Source organism: Chiloscyllium plagiosum, unplaced genomic scaffold (genome assembly GCF_037043375.1).
Source record: "Chiloscyllium plagiosum isolate Xiang-an unplaced genomic scaffold, Cpla_swu_hap1 HiC_scaffold_9, whole genome shotgun sequence".
Taxonomy (NCBI): domain Eukaryota; kingdom Metazoa; phylum Chordata; class Chondrichthyes; order Orectolobiformes; family Hemiscylliidae; genus Chiloscyllium; species Chiloscyllium plagiosum.
Genome location: NW_028270147.1, coordinates 92,827,549 through 92,855,344, shown reverse-complemented (window position 1 = coordinate 92,855,344; position 27,796 = coordinate 92,827,549). Strand labels below are relative to the sequence as shown.

Below are 27,796 nucleotides of genomic sequence, written 5' to 3'. Positions count from 1 at the left end.
GGAATTTTAATAAGAGACATCCGGCCCCGGATGGTAGGCTTTTGTAGATTCTTTATTCTCTGTGTGATAGAGAGGATGAAATGGTCAGAAAAACAGCTCGTGTTAAGAATGATCTGTTGTGTGCAATGGCAATAAGAAAATACGCAGGACACACTGCTCAGCTTCAGGTTTCTTGTACTTTTAATTCATGGACAATTCTGCAGTTCCTGCACAAGACTGTTGGAGAGCTGAGAGAACTGCTTCCTCACCATAATCTCCGTCCTCCAATGCCATCCCCAGCCTGACTTGCATCTGCTTTGGAAAGACAGCTCTCTTCCACTTTGGTAATGAATCTTGAAAATCTCAGATAGCATCAGCACCATGGGCTGAGTGTCAACATTAAGCTGGCTGTAATGAGACCCTTGCATACATTTGGGGCTGAAAGGCTAACATTCACATGGAGTCAATAAGCTGCCTCTCCTTGTGTTTGGGGCTTGGGCTGTGTGAGGGTGTGTGCATTTTGGGGAGGGGTGGGTGGTGGTTGTGGTGACGGTGGGGAGAAGAGAACATTGTGGAATGCTTCCTCTTGCTGGATAAACTAACATTGGTTTTGTTTCTGTCTGCATTTGCTGGTCTTAAGTTAATAAGATACAGGAGCAGAATTAGGCAATTTGGCCATTCGATCATGGCTGATATGCTCCTTATCCCCATTTTTCTCCCTTCTCTCCATATCCCTTCAACCTGTAACCAATTAAAAATCTATCTGACTCCTCCTTAAATTTACTCACTGTCCCAGCATCCACTGCACTTTGGGGGAGCGAATTCCACAGATTCACAACCTTTTGGGGAAGTAGTTGCTCCTCAACTCTGTTTTAAATTTGCTCGACTTTATCCTAAGACTATGACCTCTCACCCTAGGATGCCCCACAAGAGGAAGCATCCATTTTATCCATCCCTTTCATCATCCTGAATACCTCAAATTGATCTCCCCTCGTTCTTCTAAATTCCACAGAGTATAGGCCAAAACTGTTCAATCTCTCTTCATACGACAAACCTCTCATCTCTGGGATCAATCTAGTGAGCCACCTCTGTACTGTCTCCAATGCCACTATACCTTTCCTCAAATAAGGGGGCTAAAACTGTGCAAATACTCCAGGTGCAGTTTCACCAATGCCTTGTAAAGTTACAACAATACTTACTTACCTTTTTATATTCTAGTCCTTTAGCTAAAACATTCTATTAGCTTTCTTTATATCTGCTATACCTACATGCTAGTTTTCTGTTACTCATGAATGAGTACACCTAGATCCCTCTGCACCGGCTCACCCCAAATTCTCTCCCCATTAAGATAACAGCACTTTGCTTTCCCATTTTTTTCACCTGATTCCTGATGAGGGGCTTTTGCCCAAAATGTTGATTCTCCTGCTCCTCGGATGCTGCCTGATCTGTGCGTTTCCAGCATCACGCTCTTGTCTCTCAGATCAGTCAAGCAACAGCCTGACACAGTCATTGTCTGTAAGGTATGATTGTGTGACTGTGTCCCAGACTCCACCGTCATCATCCCTGGAGATGACCTATTCCACTAGCAGGACAGACCCAGCAGAGGTGGCTGCCCGGTGGTGTACAATTGGAGGGAGTTGCCCTGTGAGTCCTCAATCTTGACTCTGGATCCCATGAAATCTAATGGATTCATGTTAAACGTGGACAAGAAAACTTCCTGCAGATTTCCATGTTTCATTTTCCCTTGCCTGATGAATCAGTACTCCTCCATGTTGAACAACACTTGGAGTAAGCACAAAGGGTGGCAAGGGTACAAAATGTACTCCTGGGTGGGGAATGTTAATGTCCATCACCAAGTGTGGCTCATCAGCACCATTACTGATTGAGCTGGTTGGATCTTAAAAGATATTGCTGCTAGACTAGATCTGCAGCAGGTAGTGAGGGAACCAACCAGGGAAAAATGCACATGACCTCATCCTTACCAATGTACCAGGTGCAGATGCATCTGTCCAAGACATTATTGATGAGAGTGACTGCCGCACAATCCTTGTGGAGATGAAGTCCCACTTTTGCATTGAGGATAACCTCCATCGTGTTGTGTGGCACTATCACTCTGTTAAATGGGACAGACTTTGAACAGATCTCGCAACTCAAGACTGGGCATTCATGATAGCTGTGGGCTATCAATAGCAACAGAATTGTTCTCCAGCACAATCTGTAACCGGCATATCCCCTAAACAACCATTACCATCAAGCCAGGAGATCAACCCTGGTTTAATGGAGAGTATAGGATGGCATGCCAGGAGCAGCAACCTGGTGAAGCTCCCAGACAGGACTACTTGCATGCCAAACAGCATAAGCAACAAGTGATAGACAGAGCTAACCGACCCCATAACCAATGAATCGGATCTCAGCTCTGCAGTCTTTTGCCAATATGATTCACTCCATATATAAAGAGGTGGTTGGAAGCATTGGATGCTGCAAAGACTGTGGGTTCTGACAACACTCTGTAATAGTACTGAAGACATCTGCACCAGAACTTGTTGCTCCCCTAGCCAAGCTCTTCCAGTACAGTTGTGATACTGACATCAATCCAACAATGTGGAAAATTGCCCAGGCATATCCTGTACACAAAAGATAGGACAAATCCAACCTGGCCAATTAGTGCTCCATAAATCTACTCTTGATCACCAGTGAAGTGAGGGAACATGACATCAACAGTGCTGTCAAGCAGCACCTGCTCACCAACTGGGCTCAGTGATGCCCAGTTTGGGTTCCACTAGGGCCCCTAATCTCCTGACCTCAATACAGCCTTGGTTCAAACATGGACAAAAGAGCTGAATTCCAGAGGTGAGGTGGGAGTGACAACCCTTGACATCAAGGCTGCATTCGCTCAAGTGTGGCATCCAGGAGCATCAGCAAAACAGGAATCAGTGCTTTTGGGGGCAAGCTCCTTGCTGGTTGGATTCCTACCTGGCACATAGGAAGACGGTTGTGGTTGTTGGGGTCAGTCATCTCAGTCCAGGACATCTGTGCAGAAGTTCCTTAGGATAGTGTCCTAGGACCAGTCAACTGCAGCTGCTTCATCAATGATCTTCCCTCTGTCAGAAGTGGGGATGTTCGTCAATGATTGCACAATGTTCACCATTCACAACTCCTCAGGTACTGAAGCGGTTCATGTTCAAATGCTTCAAAACCTGGACAACATCCAAGCTTGGGCTGACAAGTGGCAAGTAACATTTGTGCCACACAAATGCCAAAAAATTATCACATTTAATAAGAGGCAGTCTAACCATCACCCATTGATATTCAGTGGTATTACCATCACTGAATCCCCCACTGTCAACATCCTTTGGTTTACCATTGACCAGGACTAGCCATATAAATAGTGGCTTTCAGAGTAGGTTAGAGACTAGGAATGTTGTGACGAGTAACTTGCCTCCTGACTCCCCAAAGACAGAAGTCAAGAGTGTGATGGAATATTCCTCATTTGCCTAGATGGCTGCAGCTCCAATATCACTCAATAAGCTTAACACCATGCAGGACAAAGCAACTCACTTGATTGGCACCGCATCCACAAACATCTATTTCCACCACCAATGCTTAGAAGCAGCAGTCTGCAAGATGCACTGCAGAAAGATCTCTAGACACCACTTTCCAAACCCATTTTTCAGGTCAAGGGTATTTGAAAATGTAAAAAATGAATACCAAAAATGGTCAACTGGTCCCTCCAGCTTGCACACTAAATGTCTGATACCTTGCACATTACAGTGCATGGATTCCCAATCCTACCTCCGAAACCACTCATTTTCTTTAAATGCTTTCAGTGATCCAGTTACCTGCTTTTCACTTAACAACTGCAGTGATGGCATGGTTGAAATGACAAATTCTGTGGTGTAGGAACATTATAGGCACAGGTCCTTATCCCATCACATTGGGTTATCGCAAAGGTAAGTAAATAACATTAGTGTGGACAGTTCTGTGCTTCTGAGAATGTAGTGCATTGTTAGTTCCTGTCAGGCTAAGTGTCTTGTAGGTGACGCTGAAGCTTTATGTACCTACCTGTCTGTTTTTCAGGAGGAAGAGAAGTGATGGGAAGTTTGACCTTTTTCTCTGTGTGTTTGTGGTTATCGGTGCACCAGATTGAAATTGCAGATTATTGTCTTTCTGTTGTCCAGATTGTAAGCAATGCGCATTCTTGAAGTGATTTGTTGAGCATGCACTGACATTTCTAGTCAGTTCCCCTGGATACAGCTAGGATGAAAAATGTGTTTGTGGAGTAGATCTAAGGATTAAACAAGACTTCATCCGTCCAGCAAACTTCCGAAGAGTAATTTAGTCTTGTACAATTGGGCAGCATATTAGATGTCTTCTCTGTTCTTATTCTACACATTAAAAAGAAAGTCCCTGGTTTCAAATCTGTTCTTTTTGAAATTCTGATGAATAAATGTAAATATTGACGTAAAACAGGCCATCCATGTATCTTTTTTCAGTGTGTTTCAGTGTTCTTGCCTGTCTGGTTGAAGTGCAATAACCATGATGCAAATCAGATACGGGTCAGACAGGAACTACTGACATGAAACTAGCATTAAAAATAACTCTGCTCATTTCACTCTGGTCTACAATCTGTAACCCTTCATTGGATGGTATATTTCCTGTCACTGTGCTTTTAATTTTGATGTTTTTGTATATTCTAACCCCTGCTCCACCCCATTTTGAGTAATCTTTTCTCTCTTCATCCGGGTTAAACAGGTAGCTTTAACTCTAGCCTCTGGCACTGTTCCTTCACAATAAGCTTAGAAAAGTGTGATACTCATCAGCATTTCATTGTTCTATTCTCACTACAAAGAAACAATTAACTGCCTATCCTTTCCTATCCATTTTTTGTGCTTTTATTGTCGAATAGACACACAAATGTTTGCTGTTTTATGTCTCAGGCTGAGGATCTACAGTATCTGTGATGTTCAGCAGTGTTGAGTATTCTGTTGACAGAACATTCTTGTGCTGAATGTTGCTTCAATCATCAAGGTCCCCGAAGGTGCATGATACTTGGGAGTTGTACAACTCAGCAATAGTGTCTTAACAAAGAGGTTAGGGGGGCATAATGCAGGAGGTCAAAAAATGTTAGCGTACCAGTGGACATGGAGGAACCAGGGACATGGAGGAATGCAAAAGAGTTGTGTACCAAATGCATGTTGTGACTGATGCATTTGTTCTCCAGCAGCTCAATTGACCTTTAGTATTGTGCGAGTTGTAGTGGTAACAGATTTAGTCTGCTTTGAATGCACTAAAAGCTAGGACACTCGGCTATTAGATTTTCAGAAAGGAAGATCATCTAGGATTCCCATTTCAGAACTTGTGTCCAAAGAATTTTGCTGCAGGGTGCATGGTTTTGGTTTCTTCACTCCTGGGATGTGGACATTGCTGGCTGTACCAGCATTGCCCATCCTTAGTTGCCTTTGAGAAGGTGGTGAGCCACCTTTTTGAACTGCTGCAGTTCATTTTGATGTCATTGGGAGGGAGTTCCAAGCTCTTTGATAGAACTACTTTGAAGGAATGGTGATGTATTTTCCAATTCAGATAGTGAGTGGTTTGGAGGGGTACGTTCAGGGGGTAATGCTCTCATTTATCTGTTGCCTTTACACTCCTTGATCGTAGCAGTCGTGGATTTGGAAGGTGCTCTCCAAACAGCTTTGGTTATGATGCATTTCGATATCAAGTGTAGACCAGAGTGAGCTCAGCTGTGATGTCTCCTGTCTCTGATTGTGAAATATTTGCAGCTTATAAATGAAGAATGGTCACTTGGATGAGAGCCTGGAGAGATGGATGATTCCAGAGTGCCACACACACTGTCCCCAGCAAAATTTGGGATATGTGGGATGAGAAACTATTCTTCCAGTTAGACGGATTCTTCTTCCAAACCAGTTGGTTCCCCCTCAACATAAATTTCACTCTTTGCTATTAGTTTAAAAAAAATGGAGTTATTCAGGCAGTGTTCATTTTTAATCATCCACGATGTTGCTGAACTGCTTCTAATGTTAACATTTTTGTCGTTCATCAAGAAAACAATGACTGTTAATGAAAAAGTGTCAAAAATGAAGAAATCCAGTCTTTCACTGAATTTAGATTTGACAAGTTGAACATATTTTTATTGTGAAAAGGTGCTGTTCTAACTTTGAGCAATTGAATTTCAATGAAATCTGATTTGAGTTTGATTTTATTATTGTCACATGTACTGAACTACGGTGAAAATTATTGTTTTGCATGCTATCCTGGCAAATCACAACTTACGTGAGTACATCAGGATAATAGAACAGAATGCAGAATATAGTGTTAACTATTCTTGACTTTTACTTCCTTTATCCTAACTTGCACCTCATCCTATTGAGTGATCAACATTTGAGCTAACCACCATTGACTTCTGGTCCTCCAGTAACTTTCTTCTTAAAAATGTTTATCCCTGTTTCAAATCACTTCATGGCCCTCTAACCTCCCTGTCTCTGAAAACTCTATATATGATCCAACACCTCGCTGTTTCACGAGTTCTCTTGTGCATCTTGGAATGCAGAGGAGTGATTAAAATCAGTATCTTCAGCAGTGTAGGTTCTTGAATTCCCAATGCTTTGCTGCATTTCACTGCTTTAAGATTCTCCTTGATACCTTTGGGAGACAATGGTTTAGCAGTTATGTCATTGCTTAGTAATCTAGAAGCCTTGGTTAATGCTCTGGGCATGTGGGTTCAAATTCCATCATGGCAGCTGTTGGAACCTAACTTTCAATTCCAAACTTTATTTATTAAATTTATTTTCATTTATGTTGACTGTGAGACTATCATCAATTGATGCAAAAACCTATCTGATTCACATATGCCCTTAAGTGCAGGAAATCTGCCATCCTTGGGCAGTCTGGTGGCTCAGTGATCAGCGTTGCTGCCTCACATTGCCAGGGACCCAGGTTTGATTCTTCCTCGGGTGACTCTGTGTGGAGTTTATACATTTTCCCCATGAATGCATGGGTTTCCTCCCAGTGCTCCAGTTTCCTGCCGCAGTCCAAGTATGTGCAGGTTAGGTGGATTAGCCATACTAAGTTGCCCATATTCAAGAATGTGTGGGCTTGGTGGATTAGTCATGGGAAATGCAGCATTACTGGAATAGGGTGGGGGGATGGTTCGAGGTGGGATGTTCTTCAGAGGTTCTGTGTGGGCCGAATGGCCTGCTTCCACACTGTAGGGATTCTGTGATTCTATTCTATGACTCATACACAGTCCAGTCTACATGTGACTCTGTGTGGTTGACCATTAACTGCCCACTGAAATGGCTAAGTAAGGCACTCAGGATAAGGGCAGTTAGGGACAGGTAACAAATGACACCCTCATCCCATGACCAAATTAACACAAAAGCTTTTGGCCACCTGTTTGAATATCTCTTTGAATTTTACTATCAACATTTATGCAACAACACTCCTGTGAAGCACCCTGGGACAGTGTACTATGTTGAAGATGCAATATTGATGGGAGCTATTACTTTTGAGAAAGCAGATAGTTGATTAAGGTGCCACTGTTACACTCTGCACTGCTGAGTTAAGAAAATGATGAGTATGATCTCTATCATACAAGAGCTAGAAATAGCAAATATTACAACTTGAAGCTGCTTGGTGAAATTTTGTCTTTCTTTGACAAGGTAATTTTATAACAGTTGGCTGTATTTTGAAAAATGCTGTCTTTGCACTTGCTCTAACAGAGGCTGTTTTTCTCTTAGCATTACAGTGCCGTGACTCCTTTCAACCATGCATTAATAGAGGAAAATGTGTAACCCATCAGAACGGGACTGGGGAATGTGTGTAAGTAGATGCTGAGTCCGTACTTCATTGTTAATTTCACACTTGCTCTGCTCTTTATTACTTCCTTGATTTGCCACAGGATGGTTGAAAAGAGAGCAGTTTGGATCACCCTCACACTTACAGGAATTTAGTGCCACGAGTAAGCTTTCTCTTCAAGTTGCAAAGAGGGTATCGAATAATTTTGCCCCTCATGTGATATTGTGATGCATTTTATTGCCAAACCCAAACTGAAGGATCACACTTGTGACTTTGACTTTGACACATCCTGATCTGCATGAAAGGCTGTGGAGAAAATTTGGTTCCTATCCTGGCTGGGATTGCAAATGCAGACACGCAAGCATAGGGAATTTGCTGGAGAGTACTTTTGGGTAAGATCCAAAATTTTGCTGCCTGTATCCTACCCCTTCCCTACTTAGCCCAACAGCCTGTGCCTGCTCACTTGTTTAGGGTTCTGGCCATAGCATCGTCGAGATGTACAGCACAGAAATAGACTCTTCGGTCCAACTCGTCCATGCCTAGGTTTAGATATCCTAAACTAATCTAGTCACATTTGCCAGCACTTGTCCTGTAAACCCTTCCTATTCATATATACCCATCCAAATGCCTTTTTTAAATGTTGTAATTGTACCAGCCTCCTTCACTTCCTCTGGCAGCTCATTCCCACACACACCATCCTCTGTGTGAAAAGTTGTCCCTTAAGTCCCTTTTAAATCTATCTGCTCTGACCTTAAACCCATGCCCTCTAGTTTTAGACTTCCATACCTTGCGGAACAGATTTTGTCTATTCACCCTATCCATGGCCTCGTGAGTTTATAAGCTTCAATACGGTCACCCCTCAGCCTCCAACACTCCAGTGTCCTTGAAAGCCAGCACCTTTCAGACTTGATTCTATGCCTGTGACCTGCTCCAGCCATATAAACCTTTTGAAACCTCTCTGTTCCTCTGATTCTGCCCCCTTGATACCATCCACCATTGATGGCTGAGCCTTTTGGCCTTTCTCAAATTTGTCTTAAGGAGATACTCCTTAAAACCCTTCTTTTTGATCAAACATTTGGCTGGTCACAGTCTCAACAAGAACTTGACTCCGGTAGATGACATCCAGATGAAATATGGCAAAGGAACTGCCACAATAAAATGATCCTGTTCCAATTTGAAATTTTTAACACAAAGTTACCTTGAAACAACTTGCATTTGCATGGAGGCTTATTGTCTCAAAATATCTCTAAATGGTGTGTGCCCTATAAATGACTTTTGAAGGATTGGCACTTTATTAGTGCGTGAATGCAACAGTCAGTCTATGTGCATCGAGCTCTGACAGCAAGTAAGGTGACTGACCAGGTCTGATTGTATTACAGAGTCTAATTGTACTAGGTATAGAACGTCAGCTGGCAACCCAACACAAGCAAAGAAAGGACAATCCTTTGGTGAGGCATGCTTTTGCACAGAGCAAACACCTATGAATGTGCTAATGTTTGTAAAGCCGAGGGCTGCATTCGCTCCATCGGTAATAGATACTCCCTGAGACGCAGACAAGAGCTGCATTGTTCCTGAGGGAGGGACAGGTTCAATAGCAGAGCAGTGCTTGAGAAAGTTTGTCTTGAAAATGATTTTGGTGCTTTAGGGTCACATGAGCTGGTTCGCTTTTGCAAGTTGACCTGGATTTGTCACTTTCTGGATTCAATAGGGTAAAATTTTGTTCACCACATCAATAGATTTACAACTAGTGTGCTGCATTAGATATAAATGGAAGAGTTGACTGCTTTCAAATATATCCCTGTGCCCAACTTTACTAAATATTCACACATGCATATCCAAGCAGGTTAACTGGATAATACTTAGGAAGAGGATACCATGTGTTATTGGATCAGTGTAGCTGCCAAATTCTGTCAAACATGGTTGAGGAGATGGAGGACAAAGTTAATTGCTAGTGAAATATTTTGAATGTCACAGAAGTTCTTGACAATCGGCATGTTTAATTTTTGCTCCAATCTGGTGGCTTTCAAAGGTCATGCATCTCGAAAGATTTGATGTCAATGAAAGTGGACTGTTGGCAACCTTCATATTGACACAGCAGACTGGAATGTTGTGCAGCAGACAATCCTCTGTTGCTAAATATTTACTTTTTCAGTGTTAACATCTTTGGTAGTGCTTGTTTCCCCCCCCCCCCCCCCCCGCCTGCCCTTTTTTTATGATTTGTTTTCCTCCCACCTCTCAAACTTTCTTTGAGCTGTCAAATATCCTCCAGACTCTGGAGCTTTTTAGTGGCCCTGATTAAATATTACGATCGGCAGGAGACGGGTGCTTTTATACTCTCATGACAAGTGTGCCACCTTTTGCTTAACTTGATAAGATATGAGCAAATGACTGCATGGGGAATGTTGAAATGGTGACTAGTTCCCCATCTGTCTCCATGGCCAGTCAGAAGATACCGTGTCGATACTGGGACTTGTAACGGATATTCATCCCTGTCCCTACCAGCTTCATTCCTTCTGCACTTTTCCTTTCTACTTCCTTCCTGGAGATGCTGATTCAAAGCATTGGATGCCTTTGGCCGGAACGTGTATTTGCAAGCGGTTTGACCACAAGCACATTAGTGTTGTCTCAGAACCTTTCTCGGAATCCCACATGTCGTAGTCATCCCCAGAACGCATTCTGGCTGGTATTTTCTTTTCCCCAATACCAGCACGCCTGAAAGACTCCAGTCAATTGTAGAGATTCCGTGACTTGATCAATTGACAGAGAAAACAGCAAAGTCCTTGATTCCATGCAGCTCAGTGCTTGTGCAGTATCTTGTCCCACGGAGGAGTGGTGGAGTCACTATCTCTCATCTTGATTCATGATTCTAGTTCCAGTCATCTTGGCATTAACAATATGTTTGTTGTTTTCCATTGCTTCCCTTGTCCAGCTTCTACCTAAGAATGTCTCCATTTCCCGAAGTAGGCAGGGGTGTGTGTTCATGCACGTGCATAGGCACATATGTGTCAGGGCAGATTAGACTGGGGCTTCCCCTGGTTTTGTAAATTGTATTTTTTTGTGTTTACTAATGGACCCCCATGGTCTTTTAATAAAAAAACTGCTATCCTGTTGGCAGGCTTCCACTTTCACACAAAGCACTCGATGGTGTCTTAGCAAATATTTTGAGGTATTAGGTCGTGAAAGGATCTGCTGCAATCACTATGACACGGCATGATCTTTGAAATTTGCAGGCTGTAATTTTGGAAAGGAGCTGAGGATGCCTGGAGCGATAGGGACTGCTTTTGTTCATCAGGAAACTGTGATCTGCTGCTGCCGCTGCCATGGAAACGCTTGGTGTGGGCGTGGGGGCTTGTTTCAGTTTTTGATTGAACGTAGGATTTATTAAGTTAGGGAGACACACAAAAAAATACAGTGAAGATTGCTAATAACAACAGGCAATGTCTGTGGTGGGGTTTGGAGGAGGGTTGAGGATGACGTGAAGTGGTTGTTCTACCTGATTGTATGAAGCTGGTTTGGAGCCAGTTTAGATGGGCATTGTGCCAGTGAAAGCCTCAGTTTCTCTACCTGGGTGGATTGCCTCCACCTCCCCCTTGACAGTGAAAGGAGAAATTGTGTTTCTTGAGGGTTCTGGCCAGCCGATAATGGGGTGGCCATGTGTGGGGATGTGTTGGACGGAGTGTCTTCTGAGGTTTCCAGACTACACGAGCAGGGCCACGGCAGCCACTCCATATGCTGCTGAAGCCCTGGCTTTCAATTTTGACCAATGGCTCGCAAAACATCATGGAAGGTATGCAATAGTCAGTGATGGAACTGCAAGAGACAACTTGCAAACATCTGCAGGTTTCCATGTGCTTTGACTGTTGCAATAGCTCCGTGGAATCCACTTGGTGACGTAAAGTAAACAGGCGTCCACAGCCTGAAGTCATAGCAATACACATGGCGCCATCTTTTGAAATGTTTTTAAGCCATTTGTATGGCCCATTACTTGTGCAGTAAATTGACTGTCGTGCTAGCAAATGGCATTAAGATGAGTGAAAGGTTAATATCTTTCTGGGAGTGTTGGCGAGGAAATATATGTTGGCGGGAATAGTAAGAGAATTTCCTGCACGACTTTGAATCATGGATGGGATCTTTGACATCCGGCAGAGCCTGGAGATGAAACTATGTTTAGCGTCTTGCCTGAAAGACCTGAAGTGGTCTCAAACTACTTGTATTTATATCAGAGACAGGAGCAGAGAATAATTGGCTTGGAATCTTAACTGTGGAGCTGAAATGAGAATTACTGTGGTGTGGCAGAGTTTTGATTGAGTTGCACTGTTCATTAATAGAAAGTGGAGTGTTCCAGAATCCAATCAGTGAAACTGGATTCCATGGGATTTTGAGAAGCTGGGGAGATACTTGCCAATATCAGCTTGTCGCTGCAATTAGGAGGTCTTGCGTATGTGTATTTGATAAAATGGGCGCTTCAAACACTAGCTTTGGAAAGTGGTGCAGTAATCTCATGTTAAACTATATAATCAAAAGCTCCAAAGAGGAGTCATACTGGACTCGAAACATTAAATCTATTTCTCTCTGCATGGATGCTGTCAGACTTGCTGAGTTTCTCCAGCGCTTTCTGTTTTTAATTCCGATGTCCTGCATCCACACTGTTTTGTTTAAATCAAAAGCTTCATTTGATTGATTCTGTACATTCAATGAGCAAATGCGAGGTCATGCATTTTGGAAAAAAGAACACAGGCATGGACCATTTTATAAATGGTGAGGAAATTCATAAAGCTAAAGTTCAAAGGGATCTGGGAGTGCTGGTACTGGACTCTCTAAAGGTTGGCTTGCAGGTTGAGTCCGTGGTTAAGAAAGCAAATGTAATGTTGTAATTTATTTCAAGAAGGTTGGAATGTAAAAACAGTGAGTAGCTACTAAGAATTTATAAAGCTCTGATTTAGGCCCCATTTAGAATACTGTGTCCACTTTGGCCCCCACACCTTGGGAAGGACATATTGGCACTGGAGTGTGTCCAGCGGAGATTCACACGGATGATCCCTGGAATAGTAGGCCGAACATATGATAAAAGGCTGAGGATCCTGGGATTGTATTCATTAGAGTTTAGAAGGTTGAAGGCAGATCTAATAAAAAGTTATAATGCATGGCTTAGAAAGGGTGGATGCTGGGAATTTGTTTCCGTTAGGTGGGGAGACTAGGACCCGTGGGCACAGCCTTAAAATTAGAGGGGGTCAATTTAGAACAGAAATGAGGAGACATTTCTTCAGCCAGAGAGTGGTGGGCCTGTGGAATTCACTGCCACTGAGTGTAGTGGAGGCCTTGACATTAAATGTCTTCAAGGCAGAGATTGATAAATTCTTAATCTTGCAAGGAATAAAGGGATACAGGGAGAGTGCAGGTAAGTGGCGTTGAAATGTCCATCAGCCATGATTGAATGGCGGAGTGGACTTGATGGGCCGAATAACCTTACTTCCACTCCTATTTCTTATGGTCTTATGGTCTTTCGAACAATTCAACCCAATGCCCTGGCACACAGAGGTGGGCAGTCTAACTTAACCCACAGTTGCTGGCTGCTTTTGTTCTTTTCAGTAATACAAGACACCACCTGTGCATTTCCCCCCATGTTGATGCATAGTTATCACCTCTCTGCAGCTTGAAAACATAAGCACAGTATCTCACTCTTTCATAGAGGAGTCTTTGGGCAATTACAGCTTTCAAATATAAGCAGATAGACTGCTGTCGGATATGTGGAGAAAGTGAGGACTGCAGATGCTGGAGATCAGAGCTGAAAATGTGTTGCTGGAAAAGCGCAGCAGGTCAGGCAGCATCCAAGGAACAGGAGAATCGACGTTTCGGGCATATTTCTGAAGAAGGGCTTATGCCCGAAATGTCGATTCTCCTGCTCCTTGGATGCTGCCTGACCTGCTGCGCTTTTCCAGCAACACACTTTCAGCTGCTGTCAGATATGTGTGAGACTCAGGAGCAGTGACACGGAGGTGAAAAGAAGCATCAGGAGAGGTCCCAGAGGCAGGCAGACAAGTGGTGGACCTCTGTGGGATTCTGCAGTGGTGACAGTGAGGTTCAAAGGAGCAGGGAAGGTTTAGAAGACCTAGAAGCAACCAGACTGGGGGTAGACCTGTGAGGGACAATGAGGAGGCATTGACAAATCAAATAAAGGAAAACCAAAGGGAGTTTAGATATGAGAAGAGCAAGAGAATAAGTAGGCAAAGAGTATGGGCCCATTAAGGGCGAAAGAGGTAATCTATGTGTGCATCTAGAAGGTGTGGGTACAGCCCTCGATGAGTACTATGTTGCCCTTCACAGTGGAAAAGGACGATGCAAGTATAGACATTAGGGTGTAGGACTGTGAAATTTGAGAAGGAATTAAGACAGAGAGAGGTATCAGGTGGGTTTGGCAGTTTTAAGTGGACAAGCCTGCAGGCCTGAATGAGATGTATCCCAGGCTGTTGAGGGAGGTAAGGCAAGAGATATCAGGAGCCCTGGCAGCAATTTTCAAATCCTCACTGGACGCAATTGAGATGCTCAAGAAATGAAGGATTGTTAGCAATGTCAAATTATTAAAATAAAGGGGTGAAAGGCTAGACCAGGCCAATCAAATTAACTATCTGTGGTGGCGAAGTTATTAGAATTCTGCGGGACAGAATGTATCTGCATTTGGAGGGTGACAATTAATCAGGAACAGTCAGCATTGAATTGTTAAGAGAAAATCATGTTTTGACAAAGTTGAATGAATCTTTAGAAGAGGTAACTAGGAATGTTAGTGAGAGTAATGCGTTTAATGTGGCCTTTGTGGACTTTAGCAAGATTTTTGACAAGGTACCTCATGACAGACCAGTCAAGAAAGTCATTGAAAGCAAAGTGGCACATTGGATCTAAAATTGGCTGAAAGGCAGGAAGCAGAGAGATGTTTCTGTGACTGGAAGTCTGTTTCCATTGTTGTTCTGCTGAGTTCCTTGCTGTTTGAGATGTATGTTAATAATTTGGTCTTAAATATAGGGGGTATGAAGTTTATGGATGATATGAAAATTAGTAGAGTGCTTGTATAATCATGAATAACTTATTGTGTGTACTGGCCCACAGGTGGTCAGAACATATTATATGAAAATTAACAGAGTGGTAAATAGTGAGAATGGTACCAATGGACTGTTAGGCGCTGGCAAATAGAATTTGACCCACTTTAGCTGCATTTTTAATGGTGGCCTGTGTAATGTACAAGGTCATTTACAGACACTATCTTCCCCCACCATTGAAGTACCATAAATTTTATATTTGTGCTTGCATGCATTAATCTCTCTCATGTAGAGCTTTCATCAGTATTGGATTGCAACTGACACTTGCGTAACCTGTGTAGACCATTCTGGAGCTATTTCTGAAATTTTGTGTTAGTATGTATCGTTCTACTGATGCAAGATGCTGCCTGATATTCATTGGGTCTTATTATACCCCAACATGTGTTGTGCATTCGTGAGTCGAGGGAAGGAAGCTAACGTCGAATATGACCTGCTGCAGAAATTATTTCAGAAAATGTCATTGTGGTTTGTGCTGAGGCTGAAATGTGTTCAGAGCACCTCCGGGCTAAAGTTGACTCGTCAAGCTTTGATCCAATCTCTGCCAGATACAATCAGATAAGAGACAGAAACTTCCCCCTCTTCGCCATATGAAGAAAGCTATGCTGCTGTGTTTGCACTGCACTCTGTGCTTCTCTCTCTCTCTTTCTCTCTCAGCGATTCCTGCTGAGTGCCGTTGAAGTTAGCGCTTCCCAGACATTTCCTTTTCTCACCGTGACCTCATTTTGAGGCTTAAAAATTGTCCCAACCTCTCAAAGAGAACTGCAAGAGTGGAGGCGGAGAGAGGACAAAACCTGAGAGAGGGGGAGGGGATTGACCAGTGTAGTCTTGGCATTTGTGACCCCACGATTTAGCTTGCAGCCTTATATTGGGTTCTGACCCCCACTTTATTATTGTGCTGGAAGTAAATGCATCACATTACTCCCATAATTTGGCATCTTGTTGGTGGAGCTGAAACGTGCAGTTCAGACCAGTTTCCTGCCGACACATTACAGTAACCACTAGATGCAGATGCTACCAGAGTGGTGATTCCGGTCTTTGTTGGAGTTATAATACATGATGATTTTATTGGACAGCAATTATTCAATTAAAAAATTTATGAAATGTTATATTATAAAACAAGACATCAAGGAGGAAGTACAGATTCATATTCCTTGTTCTCTTAATCCAGCAAAATAATGTAAACTAAAACTGCAATGAATGCTTCTAGTACTAAATTGCCCGTCATTCTCCTGTAAGTGCTGGTATAATCATGAATAACTTATTGTGTGTACTGGCCCACAGGTGGTCAGAACATATTATATCAATGTGTGGAGGAAGTGTTTCATTCGCCAATACAGAAACAGTTATTTCGGAGTATAGCTCATCAAAGGAGAAATTCTAGTGGGAAAGGGTGAGGATAGACAATGAAATGAAGTTACTAGCACGCAGGATAATGTTAAAAACCATGAAAGAAATGCCAATGATATACAATAGACTTGCATCCATGGGCCATCTCTCCCATATGTCAGCAGAGCATTCACTTCTGAAAGTCAAAAATTTCAGAGTGTGGGATCTGGGTGTCCTTTTGCATAAATCACAGAAATCTAGTATGCAGGTACAGCAGGTAATAAGGAATGCAAGTGGAATTTTAGCATTTATTGCTAAAGGAGTAGAATATAAAATATGGGAAGTGTTGTGCAACTGTACAAAGCGTTACCGTGACCGTACCCGGAGTACTGCATACAGTTTTGGTCCCCTTACTTGAGGTCCCCAGTTGTATTGGGAGGGAGTTCACTTGATTGATTCCAGAGATGAGAGGTTTGTCTTATGAAGAGAGATTGAACTGTCTGGAATTGAGAAGAATGAGAAGAGATTGCTAAAGAGGATTGACAGGGTAGATGTAGAAAAGTTGTTTCCGCTTGTGGAGTAGTCTCACATGGAAAGCTATAGTTCTAGGATAATAGACGGGAGAGATGGAGAGGAATTACTTCTCTCAAATAGCCGTGAATCCGTGGAATTCCTTACTCCTTTATGTGGTGAATGACAGGACATTGAGTAAATTTAAAGAGGAGAAAGACATTATTTGTTAGTACCTGGTTGAAGGGTTGTGGGGACCAGACAGAAAAGTGGTGTACAGACTGAGATGAGATTGAACGGTGGAGCAGGCGCAAAGGGCAGAAATGTGAACTCCTGCTCTTAGTTCTTATGTTCAAAGGGACAAAGTGAAATAAAGGGCACACTGGAGGTTGCAGTCGGTAGTAGAGAGTTTTGGCAAAGAAAGAGGTTGCAGTCCCACTAAAGCTGAGAGAGATGGAAGATAGAGACCATTGGAGACATTTAAACACAAGGATAATATTTACAAATCTGAGGTTAGCAAGGGAATGGTGAAGGGTGGACTGAATTTCATGTAGTATTGTAATGTGAGCAGTAACGTTGTGAGTGAGCTTCAAGAAAACATCAGATTAATTGAGTCTGTTGGTGACAAAGTAGGAGTTTTTCCATGACAGATAGGATTTGAGATATTGGCCATTGTGACCATGGGAGTCCTTGAGTGGATACCTTGACCCCAAACAGAGTGATAGTAAAGAACCTAACAGAGATAACATTAAACTTGGGCCTTTGTTCCCAAACAGTACTGTACTGCAATGGAGCCACTCTGTTAAGAATTGGTGATATATGATCTTGGTTTTTGGCAAATTGACACATTCCAGAATCTTTATTGCTGCTGCAGCATTTTAACTTTAGAGTTGACATCCATCTCTGTTGTGATACCCCTAAATATTTTATTTTTGTAATTCTGTCTAGCATATTTATCCTAGACATGTATCCAACTCTGCAAGAGGGACTGGTTTTAGGACCTGTGGTCCAACTGTGCTGTTGCAGTTTGCCTTATCAGAGCCTTAAATATTTTAACCTTCTGAGATTGCCACTTAGCTTTTTTTCTTTTTCACAAGCACAATCATTTCCATTAAAGGTGTATATACAGCATGCTTTGTGCTACTCTTATTTTTCAAATTGAGAAATCCAGGGGCTGGGAGAGATCACAGAAGCTGGTGCAGGTCTTCAGGAGAAATAGGAGCAAGATGAAACTATTCAGTCCGTAGCTGATCTGCTTGTGGCTGTGATGCCACATTGTATTCTGTACCTCATTACCTTAACTCCCTTGGCAATCTAAAGTCTCTCTCTAATGTTCAGGTTTGGACACACTCTGGGAAGAGAATTCCGAACGCTAATGATCTCCTCAGACAAAATTCGCTCCCATCCCTGGCTTAAGTGGGAAACTGCTTCTGTCGAAACTTTGTCCCCGGTTCTAAATTCTCACTTGAGAACAAGCATCCTCTCAGCATTTACCCTGTTATACCACTAAACAATGTTTTTGTTTCAATAAGGTCATCTTCAAAGTAGCAAAGATGATGAAGTAAATTGAAAATTCCCAAATCGGTCATGTCAGTCTTCGGTTTTAAATGGTTCTAGGTTGAAGTCAAGATCTGGGAGATGAATTGATGTCACGGAAGTGGTGAAATTCATTGATTTTGGCATCCAGAGCAAAGAATTGCTCAACTTCGTTTTCACTAAATTTGCAGCACGACTTACCAAGGACCACAGTACAAAGGGATTTCAACTCAATCTGCTATTTAAAAATCCCAGGCGGTCAATGAGTGTATGTCAACTGACGACTCATTTAGTTCCCTCACTGCGGCCCTCATAACACCTTTATAGTCTAGCTCATGAGCTTGTCTTACTGGTATTTATTGTTAAAAATTGCACAACACCAGGTTATAGTCCAACAAGTTTAATTGGAAGCACTAGCTTTCAGAGCGCTGCTCCTTCATTAGGTGGTTCATGGTATTTATTGGTGTTATTGGATTTGCTGGTATCTGCATGTGAAGAAAGCAATAAAAGAACATTCAGGATATTGGTGGTGGCATCATTGTCGAAGTAGTTGAGTTTCAGATTGATTTATTGTTGTTACATCTACCAAGATACAGTGAAAAGGCTTGTTTTGTGTACTGTACAGGCAGACTGTTCCAAAGAGAGTACATCAGGGTTGCAAAGCAGAGTGCGGAATACTGTTACAGCCACAGAGAAGGTCCAGAAAGAGAGATCAAGCATTAATGTTTGGTCTGTTCAAAAGTCTGATAACAGTGGGGAAGAAGCGGTTCTTGAATCTTTCGTACATGTATTCAAACTTTTATATCATCTGTCTGACAGAAGAGGGTGGAAGAGATGGAAGTGGTCTTTGATGATGGTTGCTTTCCTGAGTCAGTGGGAAGTATAGATGGAGTCAGTGGATGGAAGGTTGATTTGCGTGGTGGACTGGCTGTGTTTGTGACTCTCTGTAGTTTCTTGCAGTCTTGGGAAGAGCTGTTACCATAACATGCTGTGGTGCATCTAGCTATCATGCTTTGTATGGTGCATCTGTAAAAAATTGGTAAGAGTCTTTGTGGATATGTTGAAGGTCCTTCTGCCAACTGAAGAAGTAGAGGCATTGTTGTGCTTTCTTGACTGTCGCGTTGACATAGGTGGACCAGGATAGACTGTCACTCCCGGGACCTTGATGCTTTCGAACTTCAGGGTTGTGGGGACAGGATGGGTCTGAGTGGAATGCTGTTTGGAGGGTCACTGCAGATTTGATGGGCCGGATAGCCTCTATCTGCACTGTCGGGATTCTATGATTCTAATAGTTACAATACAGGAGTAGGCCATTTGGCCTGTTCTGGTCACCCTGCTGTAGGAATTGGAGAGGGTTCAGAAAAGAATTACTAGGATGTTCCTGGGACTGGAGGGTTTGAATTATGAGGAGAGGTGGATAAGCTGGATCTCCTCTTGCTGGAGGGTAGGAGGTTGACTGGTGACTTTATAGAGGTTTATAAAATCATGGGGGGGGGGCATAGATTCAGTGAATAGCCTGGTCTTTTCCCTAGTGTTGGGGAATTCAAACGTAGAGGGCATATTTTTAAGGTGAGAGGAGCAGGATTTAAAAGGGATATGGGAGCAACCTTTTCAGACAGTGGTTTGTGTGTGGAATGAACTGCCAGAGGGGGTACTGTTATAACATTAAAGGACGTTTGGACAAGTTGATGAGAAGGAAATGTTTGTGTGATATGGGCCAAATGCAGTGAAATGGGACGAGTGTTTGATTTGGGAAACTTGGTCAGCATTGATAAGTTGGACCGAAAGGTCTGTTTCTGTGCTGTGAGAGTCTCTCTCCACCTCCGTACTATTGATGCAGATAGGAACATGCCCTCCACTCTATTTCCTGAAGTCGGTGACCAGCTGTTTTGTTTTGCTGATGTTGGAGGAGAGGTTGCTGTTTCCAAAAGTTCTGAACTGACTGCGGTTAAATGTACTTTACCAGCCCCCTTTAAATTTAATTAAATTCTAGAAATGCTTTCACATGCCAAGTGTACTCTTGCCTTGATTTCGTCCTGGAGGAATTGTTGTTGATTTTTGGCACTGAATTGTCACAACTTGATGTTTGACTTGGGGCCATTTCCTTGTTTATTGATTGCATGTTTCTGTCTCTCAGTCTCTCGTTTCATCTGGCACCACCTTGCTTGTAAACTTCACGTCTGTGGAAAGTATTTCAGGAAACAAAATGCATTCACGCCGCCTTTTTCAGATCTTGTACATAGCAATTTTGGACGGGCAAATGGGCAAAAATTTATTCCCTGCAGACTGTTGCAAATGCAGAAATTACCATAATTGATTCTTGATTTCGAGACTGTTTTCTACTTGGCTAATGCTTAAACTCCCCCTCCCAAGGTGCAGAGGATGATGAGGGAGAGAGAAAAAAAATACATTGGCTAAACTCGTTAGTCCTGTTGGAAAGATGAGATGTGAGTTTGTGTAAATAGATGGCTGACAATTTGACAATGAAGAATAGTTGCAGAAGTGATATACTGCAGGCACGTGTCAGATGGTACCCCAGTGTAAGAGGGACAAATACTGTCACTCGGTCAGAAGAAAACTGCACATTCCTGTTTAGTATATTGCAGTGATTTGGATTTGTTTGGTAAATTAACTGAGAGCGAGTTCCTGAGGCATAAAGCCAGGCAACTGTTACCTGATCCACACTGCTAATTGGTTCAAATTATTTGATGATTTTGTCTCATGGAGCACATTCTTAGTCGTAATTTTGTGGGCTTTTTAAGCTATTCTTGACTTGCTGACCGTGACCTTGCCTTGCGTGGTTCTGTGCTGAGAACTCATTGATTTCTACCACATGGATGTAATTCCAGCCTTGCAGCCTTGTTGGCAGGCGCAGATGTTTTGTGTTTAAGTGTAATGTTTGTCACGGGGGTTGGGGGGTTTGTGTTTGAATGCAAGGGCACTTGTGCTGCTGATGCCTTTTTGGAGAATTGTAGAAGTTGGGGCGATGGGGGAGTTTTGGAAGAGGCCACAGCTCACAAGCGGTGAATTTACTGAAAAAAAAAGTCTTTCTTTCTCCAGAGCTAAAAATCACACAACACCAGGTTATAGTCCAACAGGTTTAATTGGAAGCACACTAGCTTTCGGAGCGAAGCTCCTTCATCAGGTGATAGTGGACGGCTCGATCGTAACACAGAATTTATAGCAAAAATTTACAGTGTGATGTAACTGAAATTATACATTGAAAAATTGATTGTCTGTTAAGCCTTTCAGCTGTTCAAATACAGTGATAGTTTCATTCCTTTCATGTAAATCACAAAACTTTTTTAAAAAGTTGCATTCTCGGGTTAGCTGTTAACAATGGTGATAGCTAGACAATATGTTGAAGGTGTTAGCCCCCTGTGTTCTCTGTCTATGCCATGATGTTTAGATTGATTCTAATCTAAAAAGTGAGATAACAGAGTTTTACATGAATTCATGCAGTTTTTGAGCAAAGTACAATGTAACTCTGCAAGTACAAATTCACCCCACAAAATGTATGTGTGCATGTGGGTCTTTGTCTGTCTGTGTGTCTGTCTGTCTGTCTGGGGTGGGGGTTGGGAGTGTGAGAAAGTGTGTGTGTGTGTGTGTGTCCGTGTGTGTGTGTGTGCATGCATTCATGTAGAACTCTGAGCTCAAAAACTGCATGAATTTATGTAAAACTCTGTTATCTCACTTTTTAGATTAGAATCAATCTAAACATCATGGCATAGACAGAGAACACAGGGGGCTAACACCTTCAACATACTGTCAAGCTATCACCATTGTTAACAGCTAACCCGAGAATGCAACTTTTTTAAAAAAAAGTTTTGTGATTTACACATGAAAGAAGTGAAACTATCACTGTATTCTAACAGATGAAAGGCTTAACAGACAATCAATTTCTCAATGTATAATTTCAGTTACATCACACTGTAAATTTTTGCTATAAATTCTGTGTTACGATCGAGCCGTCCACTATCACCTGATGAAGGAGCGTCGCTCCGAAAGCTAGTGTGCTTCCAATTAAACCTGTTGGACTATAACCTGGTGTTGTGTGATTTTTAACTTTGTACACCCCAGTCCAACACCGGCATCTCCAAATCATTTCTCCAGAGCGGTTTTAACAGCTGTGATTTATGGAGGTGGCCTTTGGGCCTGGGGGCTTCACATGTGGAATACCACTGTGCAAAATTGATTTTCTCTTAAACTTTCACCAAGTCCACTGCAATGGGAGATACACATTCTAGCTTTTTTTTCAGTTCATGGTTGGGATTTCTAAAATTTGTGTGGGTGGATAGTAACAATGCACGTGTTTGACTACAAGCTTTACTCTTTGGGACTGATTGGGAGAAATGCCAAGGAAATAAGTATGCATTTGCAACTTGATGAATCCTTTGCTAGGCTTGTGACATTGGCCAGCAGTGATAGGAGCCCATTCTACGGCTGGTAATTCCATTTCAGGAACAGCATTGTTCCAGTGTACCAGATGTGGTGCTTCCAAGAAGCATTGAGTGAGTGGGCTTTGCATCTGGTCCTGCATGAGATGGGTGAGTATAGGGTAAAATAACACACGCTTTTTGCAAACAGCATTTTGTGACAGAACATAAATATCCTGCTCCCGCTCCCACTCTCACCCTCATTTCTTGCCAAAGATAAACTGGGGAAAGGTGAGGCATTTCTGTTCCAATGAGCCAGTCATCTGTAATTAGTCAAATTGTTGCTCAGTAAATTAAACTTTGACGTACTGAAGCTAATACTATACACACACACACACACACACACACACACACACACACACACACACACACACACACACACACACACACACACACACACACCTCCCTCCCTTATCCTGCCATTATACACTTCAGCTTAGGCAGAAGATTGGAAGATATTTACCAAAGAGGCGACCCCAGCCAAACTATAACTTGTTCTCGCCTGATCTATTTTCATGCATTGCTTGGTGGAAGATATATCGGTGAAGAATTGCTCAATCACATTGCTCACTGAAAAAAAAAGAAGACCTAGCTTCTGTAGGCTTTGTTCCCTCCACCTTTTTAAAGTCAAAGACAGTGGATTGAGTTTTGGCTTCAAGATTACTCAGCAAATACCTGGTATTAAATCTCCATGAAAGTGAAAGTCACACTTTCAGAGGACCGTAGACACTTGGTCATGAGGGAGATACGACTTGTGGTCAGTTTGACCTTTTGGGTCATCGTGCCTCAGGCGAGGGGTGAGTTTGAAAAGGCAGGGCCTTCATGGTGTCCTCAGCTGATAGGGGAATTGAACCTACACTGCTGGCATCACTCTGTTTTGCAAGCAACTGTCCATCCAACTGAACTAACTAACTGACTGCCTCAGGCTCCCTGTTCCACATTGGCCAGTATGTTCAATTGTAAAAACCTACTATTTGACCTGGGTTGCCAACGCGGATGGTTTCATCAGGTGATTTGAGCTCTGATTGGTCCACCCGAATGGTGCATCACCTTTCCATATCTATTCGAAAGTAAATAGACTCTCTGTTGAACAAATCCTTGGCTGTGTCAGTGACCCAGTGCCTTTTTGCTCAGCCTCCACATTTTTATGTAACGTATGTTCTCCGTTCGTCTCTGGACGGTTTATCTTCCTTCAGAAAGGTTGCCTGTGCTATGTTTGACAGGAGCTGTGAATATTCAATTTTGTTGAAAAGAGACTAGGCTTCCATTAACATTTTAATAGGCATGTTCCTGCATTCCAAAGCTAGGATGCTGTATTTCATTGAACCGCAAGCTGTCTGTTACGAGATGTCAGATCAGTGTTGATTGAACAACTTTGATGTTTGAACAATCCTGTGCACACATAGTGGACCCTATGACCTCTTGCATGGTGCAGTGAGAAGGGAAACACGTTTGATTCAGTCACATGAAACATTTCACAAATAGCTGTGAACCAAAACAAGGTTCAAGTACAAAACAGTGCCATTTATCCTATTATCCCTCTGCTAGCTCTGAAGCAGCTTTCCAATTTGGTCCTATTCCCTACCCCGATTTCAAATCATTTTTCTCCAAATATTTGCCTGCTCCCCTTTTCAGAGGCTACACACAATGGATTCTGCCTCTGCTAATTATACAAATATATTGACTCAGCTGGGTCTGTAAGTGACTCCAGTCCCATATCAGTATGATTGGATCTTAGCGGTTCTCTGAAGTCACCTAATAATGGGAAGCCAGAGAGTGCAATCAGTTTTGGTCTTCACTTGGCCACTTTGAGAATGGCAGCTTCACTTGCCTCCCCAAGTCCGATGTCAAAGCATCAAAGAAGTGAAATGACAGGTCTTGGTGCTGAAAACCTGACCTAAGTTCAGGAGGGGGGATGGCAGTCTTGAGAGGGAAATTGTTTTGGTTAGATTCCCTACAGTGCAGAAACAGGTCCTTCAGCCCAACAAGTCTACACCGACCGTCAGAAGAGTAACCCACCCAGACCCATTCCTTTCTGACTAATGCACCTAACACTACGGGCAATTTACCATGGTCAATTTACCTAACCTGCACATCTTTGGACTGTGGGAGGAAACCAGAGCAGCCGGAGGAAACGCACGCAGACACTGGGAGAATGTGCAAACTCCACACAGTCACCCAAGTCTGGAATCGAACCTGGGACCCTGGTGCTGTGAGGCAATGGTGCTAACCACTGAGCCACCGCATGTTGAGATATAATTTAGATAAGATTCTTTCTTGGTGGCAAGAAGGGATATGGAGAATTATTGACAAGTGTCTTAGTAGATGATGGCAAACTGGTGATAGTCAAGGCAAACTGACAATTGTTTCTCCATAAGGTAATCATCTTTCATAGAGTTGTAATTGGTGATGAGGTCAGATGAGCATATTCAATATATTTTTTCGAAAAAAAAGTGCCACAACAGATTCCTTCAGAATCCATCTTACGGAACCAAGGTCAGTATGGGTAAACTATGTGCTGCTTAGGATTGGTGAGATAAATATGTATGTTTTATCATTAATTCATGAAAACAGAAGCAAGGGTTTGACCTATAATATGCTTATGAATTTTACATTGCACTTGTTTCAGGCTGTACGTACTGGAGGGATTTGGATACAGATTCCATCTTTTCTTGAGGTTGTAAAACCCTTTTGAAATTCTGTACCCGCTGGAAATGTACAATATGTACAATTCCATCTCATCTCAATTATCTTGGTGGATTGGGTGTCAAATAGGTATGTCCGTCTCCTAACTCAATGAGGCTAAGGGGTTTGGTGAGCATGGTTTTACCATTCTACTGACAGCACATGGGCGGCACGGTGGCACAGTGGTTAGCACTGCTGCCTCACAGCGCCAGAGACCCGGGTTCAATTCCCGACTCAGGCGACTGACTGTGTGGAGTTTGCACGTTCTCCCCGTGTCTGCGTGGGTTTCCTCCGGGTGCTCCGGTTTCCTCCCACAGTCCAAAGATGTGCAGGTTAGGTGAATTGGCCATACTAAATTGCCCGTAGTGTTAGGTAAGGGGTAAATGTAGGGGTATGGGTGGGTTTCGCTTCGGTGGGTCGGTGTGGACTTGTTGGGCCGAAGGGCCTGTTTCCACACTGTAATCTAATCTAAATCTAAATCTAAATCACATGTACATTTATTTGATGTGGTTTTAGTTTTCACACTTACACAATATCAAAAATATGAATTGGGCTGTGAGCTAATTGTTAACTTTTAGCTGCAATCAACAGTTTTCAGCTACCTTGGAGACATGGTTAATAATAGTCTTTACATGTCTTGTCTTTGGTCTGCCAGTACACTCTGCCAGTTACACAAAACTAAATGCTGCCCTGTTGTGATCAAAGGAGTGTCAGATGGGGGCATTCATTGCATGCTTGAAGAAAATATCTATAATTCTGCCTGATAGCATTTTGAGGTGAAGTCATATATTGCTGAATCTTCAGTAATGTCTTCAGTCGATCCAAACTGTTGATGTTCGGTTTGCATCTTGCTGTGCCTCACATCAGAGGCACTTAGCCTGACTGCATTTCTTCCTGTCATGTTAGGAAAATTTGAGTAGATTTGAAGAATTGGTGATTGTTGTCTTTTGGTGAAACGGATAATGATTTGTGGAAATTTGTTTTCTGAGATTGGAAGAATTGGATTCAAGTGAGAGATGCTTCCTGATTAGTGTATATGTCCCTGTATAAGAGTACAACTCTCCAAGCACCAAAATTGCTAGAACACCAGATCTATTGTTGCAAAATGCAGTTTTTTTTAATGTATTCTTTGGTGTGAGCATTACTGTTCAGGCCAGTTTTTATTGGCCATCCCTAATTGCCTTTGTGATAATGGTAGCTATCTGCCGTCTTGAACCAACCGATGTGTTGTAGGTTATAAAGATGGTATCTTTTATTTTTATGTATTCTTCATTATGGATTGAAATGAGAAAGGAACTTTTTAAAAACCAAGGATTGCTCCACTTCTTAAAAGCAAGTAACTGGTCACTCATTGTACACAACTCCTTGAAACAGTACTAGTTTCCAAGGAGCTTATGAATAGAACTTTGGCTGATGACAGCTCACTGACAACTGGTCACAGTCCACAGAACAATGACACAGTCCTTTGGACTGCCAGTGGCTATGTAATCGGCTCTCTGGTAGCTGTAATGAACATTTAGATGGAAACCATTAAGCCTGTGGACAACTAACTATTTTTTGCTCCACAATTTAGAAATAAATTTAAACCTGAAGATAGCCAGATTAATTTTTAACCTCTGTAGTTGCTGTAAGCTGTGACTCTTAATCAGTAAGCCTGAGAGTTTGCAAGTGTGAACAAGCTACCCTGTACCTTCTACAAATAATTGGCTTTCATTAGCAGGGGGAATTGGGTTTAAAAGCCATGAGATTATGCTGCAGTTCTGTAAAGCCCTGGTTAGACCACACTTGGAATATTGTTTTCAGTTCTGGTTGCCTCATTATAGGAAGAATGTGGAAGCTTAAGAGAGGGTGCAGAGGAAATTGATCAGGATGCTGCCTGGACTGGAGGGTATGTCTGATGAAGAAAGTTTGAGGGAGCTCGGGCTTTTCTCATTGGAGCGAAGAAGGATGAGAGGTGACTTGATAGAAGTGTAAGATGATGAAAGGCATAAATAGAATGGATAGCCAACGACTTTTTCCCAGGGCAGGAATGGCTATTATGAGGAGTCATACTTTGAAGGTGCTTGGAGGAAGATGTAGGGGAGATGTCAGAGGTAGGTTCTTTACACACTGTGTGGTGGGTGGGTGGGTGGAATGCACTGCCAGCTGTGGTAGTCAAGTCAGATACATTTGGGACAGTTAAGCGGCTCTTGGATAGGCACATGGATGATAGTAAAATGGGGGTATGTGGGTTCGTTTGATCTTAAGAGTAGGATAAAAGGTCGGCACAACATCGAGGGTCAAAGGGCCTGTACTGTGGTGCACTGTTCTCTGTTCTAAGTGAAATTAGCTGGAGAAGGAGAGTCCAGGAGCAGCATGTCTTGATAGGTCAAAAGAACCGTCTCAGCGGACTTGTGAACAGGGACCATTTGTACTAGA

At 42.5% G+C, this 27,796-nt stretch overlaps 1 protein-coding gene across 1 annotated transcript in view; it reads left to right on the top strand.

The window, feature by feature from the left end:
• LOC122554632 (neurogenic locus notch homolog protein 1-like) overlaps positions 1–27,796 on the top strand; it is a 158,378-nt gene that overhangs the window by 23,411 nt on the left and 107,171 nt on the right. Inside the window, exon 2 of the mRNA XM_043699954.2 lies at positions 7,737–7,818. Within this exon, the coding sequence (XP_043555889.2) occupies positions 7,737–7,818 (82 nt within the window). The remainder of the gene's footprint in view (positions 1–7,736; positions 7,819–27,796) is intronic.